Raw genomic sequence first — 12,045 nt, forward strand, 5'->3', positions numbered from 1 at the left:
AGCCCTGTTTGCAGGCATCCTAAACTGAAACATCATTTCTAAAACTGCCAACAGATTTCTGGCGGGCTTGTTTTATTTTAGAAATATAGCTGTGGGGCTACATTCAGTCAAAAGTTTTTACTGGAGGCTTCTTTATTATATGCATATTCTTTTGTATATGCTTGCTGAAAATTTGATTAAATTGAGAGGATAATAAGTGCCTTTTACTTCCTTCTCAAAGAAAGATAATTTACTTGATGACCTAGGAATAGATCTTTTTTTTTTGACCCACTAGTGTAATTTCCTTCTTTTAATCTGGAGTGTTTTAGAACTCTTTTCAAAGAGTTAAAACCTGTTCAGTTTTAAAAAAAATCTGTGTCAACGGAGCAGTAATTGCAGTTATGATCCTAACTTTGATTCCCATAGCTTAGCAAAAAGCCAATTGTATTTCAATCTCATTTCTATCCTACAGATATCATTGTGGTGATGTAGCTGCAAGTTGGATGAATTAATCTTGTTTCAGACAGTCTATAAATGTATCTATTTTAGAGACATCCCATCTTTTTGGTCAGAAGCAAAGGAGTGGAAAGGCAATAAACAACTTTTCTCTAAACACCAGCAAAGCAACCCTTGGGTTCAGGGTGGGATAAAATAATGTAGTTTCATTTTGTAGCAAAATGTTGAGTTCAAGAATTGGAGTTTAAAAAAAGAAGTCATTCTTGTGATTACAATGTTGGTTTTCCAGGTAATGACAGCAAAACAACGCTTGGAACACAACACTGGTGATCTCGCCCAGAAGCTGTGCAGAGCAGAGCAGAGTCTATCAGCAGCCCAGGCTAAGGAAGCTGACCTGACAAGAAGCTTTCAGGTGAGCAATGCTGAGGAGTATTTGGCAGAATTAGTACCATACATCAGCAATTTGTAAACACTTAATACTCTGGAGCATGTGCTCACAATTGTGTTTTTCCCCATAAGCAATCTTTAAACACTTTTGTTGACTATCTTAATAACTCATCCTAGTTGTAACAAAAAATGAGGCCTTCCCTAACATCATGGAAATCAGTGCAGTTTCTGCAGTAGGTGTGTGGTTAGGATTCATGCTGTAATGCTGATGATATGGCTCTAGTTCATGTTGAACTTTTTAAAACAATAAATTGTGTTTCAAGAGATTCTTCCTTTTGGTTCTGAAATAAAAGTCAAATAATAAATGCGTGTTTGATTTTGAAAGTAAATTCTAGAATCATTGACTGCTGCTTTGATTGATACTGTTAAACACAGTGACTTTGTACAAATACTATTTCCTCTTTAAAAAAAATGCTTCTCTCTTAGAATAAGACAGTCCAATAAATATGCAATGCTGGAAAAACTTTCTCCCAAATGAAGGTAAATTCAGAGAAGTTTCTGTATGCTTCATACATGCAGAAACCTTTTCACTTTAAAGTCTCCTCTGTCTTCTCAATTATATTGTTTTGGTTTGGTGGCAACTGGAACATCTACACTTGAAATTGATCCAGTTTTGCCACTAGAGACCTCTCAATGCAAATTTTATCCTTTATTTGGAGAATCAGCAGTAAGTAGGAAAACCAGCTGGATACCTATGTAATCTGTGTCGCAGTTTGGTTTTGTTAAGCACTCTCATTTTGCTTGTTACCGGTTGTCATCAGCAGATATAAAATAACCTGGCATAGTCTCTGCCAAAAAATTACCTTCAAAATTCTCTGCAAAAGTCTAAAGTAAAATAGTGGGTTTTGTTCAGATTGTCACAAACATTTGTAAGGGTTTAGTGTAGTGTGAAAATTTAGGTATGTTCTTGCTGGTAGACTGCAATTTCTGAGAACATTCCCAGCTATTGGAATGTGACTATTGCTGGAACAGCACTTTGCATAGTTTTGGCCCAGCTGAGTGGTTCTCTTTCATATGTTGACTTGTTGAGCAAGTCCAGAGGAGGCCACCAAGGGGATGATCAGAGGAATGGAGCACTTCTCCTACAAGGAAAGGCTGAGAGAATTGGGAATGTTCAGTCTGGAGAAGAAAAAGCTTTGGGGTGGCCTAATTGTGGTTTTCCAGTCTCTAAAGGGAGCCTATAAAAAAGATGGAGAGAGACTATTTACAAGGGCATGTAGTGACAGGACAAGGGGAAATGATTTCAAACTGACAGAGGGTAAGTTTGTATTAGACACTAGGAAAAAATTCTGTACCTAGTCTAGCAAGGGAGGTCCCTGCCCATGGCAGGGAGATTGGAACTAGATGACCTTTAAGATCCCTTCCAACCCAATGTATAATTCTATGGATATTGGGAATGTTTGAACCAAATTGAAATAATTGGACCTTTCAGCCGTTTTAATTCCTTAAACTTGTTTTTCTTTCCATAGACCACCCTAGGTTTTGTAATGAATGGCTTAGTTTAATTCATGTACTTGCATTGCAGCTTTGAATGCAAGGGGTTTAGATGCTTGGACTTTTTGGAAAATTTATTAAGATTGCTAGAAAGCTTATTCATTAAATTTATATCTGACTGGATTTTTTTATTTAAAGTGTGGGTAGGGAAGGCTCTGAGTAGAAGGGAAGACAACTGTTAGTGACAGTGACAGTTTTAATCATGTTCTGAGGGTAATTTATTTATGTTGTTGCAAAAACAACCCTGCCACGCCAGCAAGCTTTTAATTTTTCCATTCAGACCTTTCCATTTCTTGAGCTTGGCTTTTGTGAATCCTATGCCCATCTGCTAGTAGTAAATGGATGAATAATTGACAGTCTGTTTCCATTTGGACCATGCCAGTTCTGTGGCATCTGTTGTCCAGAGCGCCAGAGTTTGGAGAACAAAGTTGAGTCTCTTTGAAAGAGCTTGAATTTGGTTTCCTGGGTGTGATGTAGTTACACAGTGTTTTTTGGTGGTGGTCATAGTCTATTCTGTTTGCTTGTTTGGAATTTTTAAAAATCAATTTATTTGAAAGAAAGTGCTATTAATTGCAAAACAACCATCTGAAAGTGTAAGCACTTCTAAATATAAATTGACCAATGTTGCCACATTGTTGATGTTCAGTGGAAAGAGAATTTTTCTCTACATGAGATGGCAGGTGAAATCTGATCTACACATTTCATGTTAATTTTGATGCCATTGCAGGGGTTTGTTTACTGAACTCCTTTGAGAAAGTAGCCTGACTTAATCAGCTGAGATTTTGTAGAATCTGTCCTGTCCCATCTCCTTCTGTGAAGTCATGTGGAGCTGTTTGTTCTATGCTAAGAGGGAGCACTCTGACTGCATCAACTGGCAGCATCTCTCTGATGCTGTCAATTCACTAAGAATAAAAAATTCAGCTTATGTTTCCAAGCAGTGCTTAGGAACCCGGGCATGGATTCCCAAAGTCTTAACAGGATCTAATGGAATATCTTTAGTTTGATTTAAATGAACTGAGTCCATTGACCTCCTTATCAATTTACATGAAATATGGCCTTATTTGGTTTTGGTTTAGGAAGTGAAGCAGGAGAAAAATCTTCTCAATTGTCAACTTGAAAAGAAATCACGAGAGATCCACCAGCTTGAGGAAGAAGTAAATATGATCAAGCAATCTCTAAAGCAAAGCCAAAATTTTGCAGAAGAGATGAAAAGTGAGTTATGATATTAAATTTACAGAACTGTTTCTGGATGTTTCCTGCAATGCTGTAAGTTTCATTGTGAATTAAGTAAAAAGTTTCTACTGTGGGACATGATTAGTGTTTTTTAAGAACATTGAGTTTGTTGTCGATGAAAATGAGTTTTTTGTCTGTGAACATGTTCGGTTCCTCAAGTGATGCTGTTTTGAAAAGAATCAAAATGTACTGAACTTATCAGCAAATTTGTTTTCATAGAATCTCTTTTAAATAGAAGACTTCTGTTTAGCAGTTCCTTTATGGAAAGCTGACTGTATGTAGTGCCCGATAGCCTAAAGTAATATAAACATCCTTCATCCAGTAATATAGCTTAAGAGTGATGCTTTGCAGTAGAATGAGAATTGAAAATAGTAGAAGTAAATAGTATCACCTAATCCAGAAAGTTATCAGAAGACTTGCCAGTATTGACTGACAAAGATTTGATGGTATTTTCTTCTACAGATAAGAATGCTGTTCTGGAAGTGGAGCTGAAATTACTGGAAGAGAAATTTAAAAGGCAAGAGAGCTCACTTTCATTGGAGACCCTGAAAATAGCTTTAGCTGACATGGAAAAGCAACAAGAGTCTACCCGAGGTCTCCTTAAGGAAAAAGATAATCATATTAAAGAACAAGACTGTAAAATAAGTAAGATGGAGGGAGAATCAGAAGCTTTGCAGAGACTTCTTGGATTAAAGCAAAGAGAATGTGAAGAACTGCAAAAAGAGGCTACTGTTTTTTCTCAATGGAAAAATGAAACTGATAATCTTATAAATAAACTTAAGTCTGAAAAGGAAAGTCTGCTGGCTCAAATTAATGACTTGGAGGGTTCCCTTCAAAGTCAGCAAAGCAAAAATCATGAGCATAGTGAGAAACTTAGAATGATGCAAACCGAAAGTGACAGGAAATCCACAGAGATTAGAGAACTGAAAGGTATGCTGGAATGTAAAAGTGCACAATTAGAAGAACAAAAAAGAGTTTTTGATGAATTTAAGCAGAAAGCAGAATGTTCTGATAAAAAGTACTGCAAAGAGATAGAAAATATGTCCTGTAAAATATTCCAGCTCACCAACCAAGTTGCTGAAGTAGAAGAAAAGTTACAATTGGCAGCAAGTCAAGGACTGCAAAGGGAGCAGTGCTATCATGACCTGCTTGGTGAATATGAAAAAATCTGTTGTCTTGTAAAAGCAAAAGATACTTCAGAAATGACAGAAGATGGAGAAGTTAAAAGCAGGCAGGATAAGGCTGCTTTAGAGAATTTGCAATTTGCAGCAACTAACTCCAGCATTGGAGTGCTGGATCATGGATATGCCGGAGCTCTTCTAGAAATGGGAAAAACTAAGGATCTGGCCAATTTACAAGAGCAGATCTCTTTTCTTGAGAGTTCTTTAGCAGCTCAAAAGCAGTTTAATTCAGATCAGCAGCAACAGTATGAAGACTTACTGCAAACAAAGAGTGAAACAGAGCAAAGGTTACTTGCAGTAGAACAGATGTACACAAGCCTCATGACAGAAACTGAGCAGCACATCAGTAATTTGCAAGCGGATATTTCAGCACGTCAGGAATTAGTTGAAAAAACTTCAGCTATTCTTGAGGAAAAGGACATGCAACTGCAAACTTTGAATGAAAGATTAGAAAACCGAGAAGTTGAGCTTCAGGATTTGAAGATCAATAATAAATTGCTTGAGGAGTCACTAAGACAGCTGAAGCTCATGTCTGAAACATGGGATTCAGAGAAGAAGGACATGTCTTCAATGATTTGCTCATACAGTAAAAAAATTGATGAACTTACTGAAGAAAATACAGCCCTTAGGGATTTAAGCAGTGTTTTAAAGCAAGAACAAATAACTTTACTGGAGGCAAATAAAAATATTTATGATAGTTTAAAGGAAAAAGAAGAAATAATTTCTGATATGTCTGGAAAACATGAGGAGGAAAGACAGCGTATTCAATCAAGAACAGAAGAAATGAAAACAGAGCTTGAAGTTTTGCAGGCAAAGTATAAATCAGTAGAAGAAGAAAATGGAAAAATTATGAGCATGCTGAGAGAGCAGACAATTGAATTAGATGAAAAAAAAGCAAAATTAGAACAAGAGAAGCAGATACTTAGTGAGAACAAAGATATCTTACATAAACTTATAGCCTCAGAAGAAATAAAAACGAACTTGGTTCATGAACTTCAGCAACTGCAGTCAGAATTTTCCAACATCCAACATGTGCCTTCTGTGGAGCTTGACTGTTTAAGCCAGGAAAGGTTAAATGTCAGCACAAGACAAAATACGACGCAAGAGAAATGTGGCTTTGTATTTCAAGAAAAGGAGCAATTGGGGAAGGAACTACCCATAAAAAATGAATCTCTAATGTGTGATGTTAATTGTGAACAACGCCTCTGTTCAGAACAGTTGAGAAAGTCCATGGAAGAAAAGGACATTGAGCTGAATAAATACCAGGTTAAACTTGAGCTTCTTCAGATGGATTTTGAGGATAGCGAAATCTCTCTAAAAAACTGCAGGTTAGAAGTGATGCAGCTGGAGACAGCTTTAAAAGGCATGGAAGTAGAACTTGAGAAAAGTGTGAGAGAGAAAGAGAGACTGCAGCAAGAACTACTGTCTGTTAAAGAACTGAAAACTGCAGATTCTTCACTTACAGTATTAGAGGAAGATGGCCACTCATTGGAGTATAATTACTGTGACATTTCCCAGGATTGTGGCAAAAAAGGAATAAATGAAAGTCCTTCATCAGTGTTGCTGGCATCCTCTTTGCAGGTAACAATAAACCAGCTGAGTGAGCTTGAGAAAATGTGTGAGAGGTTGCAGAATGAAAACACTGCATTGGCCTCTGGATTGAAAAATGCTAAAACCAATGGTACCACAGGTATTAATAAAGAGGAAGAGGAGACAGATGATATAAGGATTGCAGATAGCAATTTAAAAGCTGAGAAAGCTGTTCTTCCCGAAGAACTTATGGATCAAAGTGATAACAGTGATCTGAGAATGCCTCCTGATAATGAGGAAGTGCCCTTCAGAGTTAAAGAATGCAGTTCTTCTGACTATGAAGATTTAAAATTGTCCAGCAAAGAAGTTAAAGTACACTTTGCGGAAGTAAGAGAGAAGCTTTTGACTTTCCAGGATGAACACCTAAAATTATATGAACAGCACAGTAGTATGAGCTCAAAGATATGTGAGCTGCAGTCTTGTATTGAAATACTGAAAGCAGAAAATTCTTCACTGTCAACAAGTCAGAGCAGTGCTCATGTAGAGTCTGTGCAAGTGTCACTGTCATCCAGCCAAGATGATACGCTACCTAAATTGGATGAAACTAAGGCCACAGATTCTTCCACAGACCTTTCTGTAAATCCCTGTTTATTAGAAGTAAGTGAGGTGGCTGATTCTCATAACAGTGGTTCATGCAAATGGACAGAGGGAATGAATCAGACAGACAGTTCTGTAGAAGTGATTTCAGAGGATGCAACAGAAGTTTTGGTTGAAAAGTGTCATAATGATCACAATTTGGATTCTGTTAGAGAGCTCAGGAGTATAACTCCAAGAAAATCTAACCTTGAAAATAGAATTGAAGAACTTCAGATGCTCTGTCAGACATATGAGAAGTCCATCAAGGTGCTTGAAGATCAGTTTCATGTTCAAGAGAACATGAAAAATGAGGAAATACAAGAGCTGAAAGAAATTATACTTTCTGAAAGGAAAGAAATAGATCATCTCAAACAGCAAAATCTATCTGAAAAGGAAGAATGGCAGCAGAAGCTGAATAATGTGACTATGGAGATGGAGTGCAAACTGGCAGCAGAAAGAAAACAAACTGAGAATCTCTCTTTGGAGCTGGAAGCAGCAAGACTCCAACTACAGGTCCTTGATTTAAGTTCTCATTCACTGCTGTGCACAGATATTGAAAATGTAAGTAATTGCTGTCATGCAAATGATTTTTATGTAAATCCTTTGCTTGTGGTCACCCAGATTTTTTTACTGCAAATATTCTTTTTAAAATTGTGCCTCACAGAAGCAGTACTATTTTTTTGGAGAAAGAAGAAAAATAATCCATACTTGAGCAGTAATCTTTGTCCTTTTAGTAATGCTAATAATAATTCACTTTGTCATGTAGACACCTATTTTCCCAAAATACAGAAGGATGTGGTATCTTTGCACATAGTCTTTCAGCAAATTTATCTAAAATTTCTCCCTCAATACCTTTAAATCTTTTTGGCCAAAGATGTGTGCATAAACAAGTGTCAAACATTTCTGTAAGAAAGGAGACTGTAAAGTAGGGAGGGGTATTTATTTATTTTGCATAAGAGCAGGAGCTTTACTAGTTTAAGAAAAATTTTAAAACTTACCTTGTTTTTTCTTATATGTATTCTTTCCCCCTCTTTTTTTTTTAACTGGTTGATTCTTATCCCTTGCAGAACATAGAACAAGAAAACAATACTCCTTATAAATTAAGAGTGCCTGCTGAAAACTCAGCTCTGAAAAACAATAATCTTAAAATAATCCCCATTGAGAAAATGGCTGCAGGAGATGCCTTTGTGTGTGAAAATGAAACTGAGACTGTGGAAGCAAGATTAATGGAAGATTACACTGAGAAAATTTCTGGAGAACATGAGTGTAGAAATATGTCAGGAAAAATAACCAGCCCCTCAGACCATGCCAGTGCATTGTCATTTTCCACTAGTGGGGTTTTGAGTGCTGGCTATTTCTGTGAAAATCAAATAACCACTGAAATACTTCAGGAAGAGGCAAAACAACAGACTGATGAAAATTTGAAGCTGATCTATGAGATAGAAAAAGAGCAAAGCCATGTAGGTTTGAAAATAAGAGTTGAGCAATCAAACTCGGAAATGAACTTCCAGGAGGCACAAATAATTTCAAATAGCTCAGCTTTTGCAGGACTGGAGGAAGCTACTGTAGCTGTTAAGGAAGAAAACTGCAGCATAAATGAAAAACACAGATCCATTGCTGTCAATAAGCAGGAATTATCTCTTCATGTAGTCTCATCAGAAAAAGAACCTGAGAACCTAAAGTGTGAGCTGGAGATAGGTAAAGTTAGATTGCCTAATGCAGCAGACATGTTTGATGATGTAGAAATGACCAAGAGAGCTGGTCAGGAACAATTTCTTGCAGCTGAAAATGGGCGGGGGAGTCCAAAATCTGAGCAAGTTAATATTGACAACCACGCCTTGTTCATAGAGCCTGACATTGACATGCTCCAGGCAAAATGTCAGCAATTAGAAAGGGAGAGGGAAGTTAATCTGAAAACTATTTCTAGCTTTCAAGAGCACCTTGTTTCAGTCACAGCTGAGAGAAACTATATTGGCCAAGAACTGAGTATTTTGTCTGAAAGCAAAAAAGAGCTGGATCAGAAGTACCAAAATCTACAAGAGAAATTAAAACAATTGGAGTTAACTAAAATGGATTCCACTGAATTCATTAGAAGGTTAGAGTATGAAGTGAAGACACAAGCAAATCTGCTTGAGGCTGCAAAATCTGATGCAAATCAATTATCCAGTGAAAAAGACAGTCTTCTTCAGAAGCTGCAAAGTTTAGAAAATGATGCTGTATGTTTCACCATAGAAAAAGAAAAACTCCAGAATGAAGCAGCAGATTCAAAGAAAGAAAAAGAGCTGATTGCAAGAGAGTTGGGAACGATGCAGCATAAATTAGGTTCATCAGAAATGGAAAATTCAAAGCTTTCCAAATCTTTGGAAGGCTTGTTAATGGAAAAAGGAGAACTTGCCGCAAGACTCAGCGCAGCACAAAAAGAAGCAGACCAATTGAGATGTGGAATTGAGAAGCTGAAAGTAAAAATTGAGTCTGATGAGAAGAAAAAACGTCACATTGCTGAAAAGCTGAGAGACAATGAACGGAAAGCTGACTCTCTTCAAGATAAAATAGAGAGGCTTGAAAGGGAATTGGAGATGTCAGAGAAAAATCTAGAAGATACAGTTATTGAATTGGAGACTGCCAAAGCAGAGGCAGAAATATTAGCAACAGAGATGGAAGAGATGACTGAAAAGCTGAAATGTTCCAACTTACAAATTGATGTCCTCACCTCACAAAAAGAGCGTTTGGCTAAAGATTTAAAAGAAATGCAAGAAAGATTCCATGAACTAGAGTCTTCAAATTTGACTACAGCAAAGCAGTTGGAAGAAAAGGAGGAAGAAAAGATACAAATCAAACATGAGCTTGAAAATACTTTGGCATTGCTGAGATCTGAGCTCAAAGATAAGAGTGAGAAGTTAGAGTTTTCATGCAAAGAGGAAGCAGATGCTAGAGCAAAAGAACAAGTCCTGATTGATCAGGTGGCTCATCTTGAGCAAGATAAAATAATGCTGTTACAGCAATGTCAGGAAATAAAAAATGAAAACATCAAATTGGATCAAGCAAGAGAAGCACTTGTTCAAGAATTGATGGATTGTAAACAAAAGCTCAATGAAAAGGTGCAGGAAAATGGTGCTCTTGAAAAGCAGGTGAAAGAAACAGAAGCACTGTCTTTGCAGCTGACTCACATGCAGCATGAACTTAAATGCTGGCACCAGGAAAAAGAGAGGCTGCAGAACTTGATTGCTGAGTTGAAGTTGAAGGAGCAATGTTTTTCTGATGGTGAAACCTCTCCGGATATCCTGAATGTTCTAAAAATGTCTTACAAGGACCTTGAGAAGGAACTGGAATCTACACTTTGTGAAAAGAACACTCTATGTAAAAAGGTAATATAATTTCCATTAGGGAAGAGTTCCCTTTGTAGGAGGAAGGATAGAGTGTCCTCTGGGTTTACTACTTCCTTAATAAATTAAATCCTAAAATAATTTTAACCTCAAACTTTTTTGCAGGAAACATCGTATTTTAAAATTACATTTTCCATACAATCATAAATTTTCATTGAAATTACAGAGCTGGAAAGCACGGCATTGTTTTGCATAGGGTGACTGAGAAAGTAACTTGAAAGTAGAAGTTTAGGCAATCAAATAATGCAGGATAGTTTCCTCTTTCCCGTGGAAGAAAAGGAGGAAGAACAAATTGGTATTGGGTGACTGAGTTTTCATATCAATAAGTATTTTGGAATAAATACTTCGGAAGCTCCAAAGAAAGTGAAATAACAATAGTGCACTTGCCATGTGAAAACATCATTACCCTGTTGTGACTCTTGTTTAAAACTTGACCAACTATGGGAATAAAATATTCCATCTTAAGAACTGCTTGTTACATGTAAGTACATTCTTTGGCAGTCATGACACATGTATTAAAAATAATTCTGGAAAATTTTATTTCAGGTAAATGAACTGGCTGAAAGTCGAACTGAGCTGCAAGTCAAGCTAAATAATACTGAACAGAAGATTGCCAAATTACAGGAAGAAAGAAATAAGCTTGCTGAAGAAATTCAATGTGTTCAAGAACATTCAGAAAAGAACAAAGTAAGTTATTCCATCTGCGTGATTTCTGTGTTCAAAGCCAGATGCTCAGGTACAGTACCTGTGTGGAGGCTGGTCAAGGGGATCTGTGATAATGTACAGTATTAGAGGTTATTGCTTCCAAATTTCAAAAAATCCAATCTTCTCTTCTGAGATAAAATGATTACTTTGTAGTTTTTCCCCCTCCTCCTTCCATCCAAACTATGTTTTCTTAGCATAAAGTCCACTGCTGGTCATCTAGACATTTTTCAGTGTTGAGAAATTCTCTACTACAGGCTTTCAATCACCAGACTGAGGAGGGCAGATAAATATTCAGCATTTCTCAAAACTACTTTCAGTGTTTCAATTGTGCTAATTTAACTCAGGATATAGTCAAGGAAGGTTTTTGGAGCCTTTGTTTATAATTTGTTTGCATTTAATTCTTAGAGGCTATTTTATCATCTAGAAAACTTTAGGTCTTATTTGTGAAAAATATTATGTCTTTAAACCAGTTTATGGAGTCGTCTAACCTACTAACTATTTTAAAAACTCTATAACCAGGGGCTTGTTTCTATTGTGGCATGGAGGATTTTGAGTAGGATGGGAAAAGAACAGATATTTCTGCAACTTTTAGAAATCCTAAATGGAAATGCAGGCCAGCTGTCAAAAAGTAGTTATAACAATGGGTGAAAATGCTTAGAAATTTTTTTCATCTTAAAGAGGGTGCAGAAGTGACCCTTAACCTCTCAAGTCATTCTCAGAGGGAGCAACATTTGGGCAGGTTAAACTTTGATTTTGGCAGTGCTGCTTGATTTAATGCTGTTAGCAAACTTGTACTTGTTTTCTTTTAAGTGAACCTTCCTTTGCCTCCTGTCCTACCTTTTGTGTTCTTTTCTTTGATTACAGTGTGTTCAGCCACTGTTGAATATTTTTTCTTACCAAGTTGTTTTGGAAAATTCAAAGATGCTTCAGATTTAAACAGTTTTATGGGTCAACTCTTTCTCCATTGAGATAACTCCAAATACCAAAAAATGTACTATTAC

The 12,045-nt window shown here is 36.7% G+C and overlaps 1 protein-coding gene across 1 annotated transcript in view; it reads left to right on the top strand.

Moving 5' to 3' along the window:
* CENPF (centromere protein F) overlaps window positions 1-12,045 on the top strand; it is a 35,298-nt gene that overhangs the window by 14,627 nt on the left and 8,626 nt on the right. Inside the window, exons 10-14 of the mRNA XM_054630202.2 lie at window positions 725-847; window positions 3,453-3,588; window positions 4,072-7,517; window positions 8,024-10,321; window positions 10,886-11,026. Coding sequence (XP_054486177.2) covers window positions 725-847; window positions 3,453-3,588; window positions 4,072-7,517; window positions 8,024-10,321; window positions 10,886-11,026 — 6,144 coding nt within the window. The remainder of the gene's footprint in view (window positions 1-724; window positions 848-3,452; window positions 3,589-4,071; window positions 7,518-8,023; window positions 10,322-10,885; window positions 11,027-12,045) is intronic.

Source organism: Agelaius phoeniceus, chromosome 3 (assembly GCF_051311805.1).
Source record: "Agelaius phoeniceus isolate bAgePho1 chromosome 3, bAgePho1.hap1, whole genome shotgun sequence".
Lineage (NCBI taxonomy): Eukaryota > Metazoa > Chordata > Aves > Passeriformes > Icteridae > Agelaius > Agelaius phoeniceus.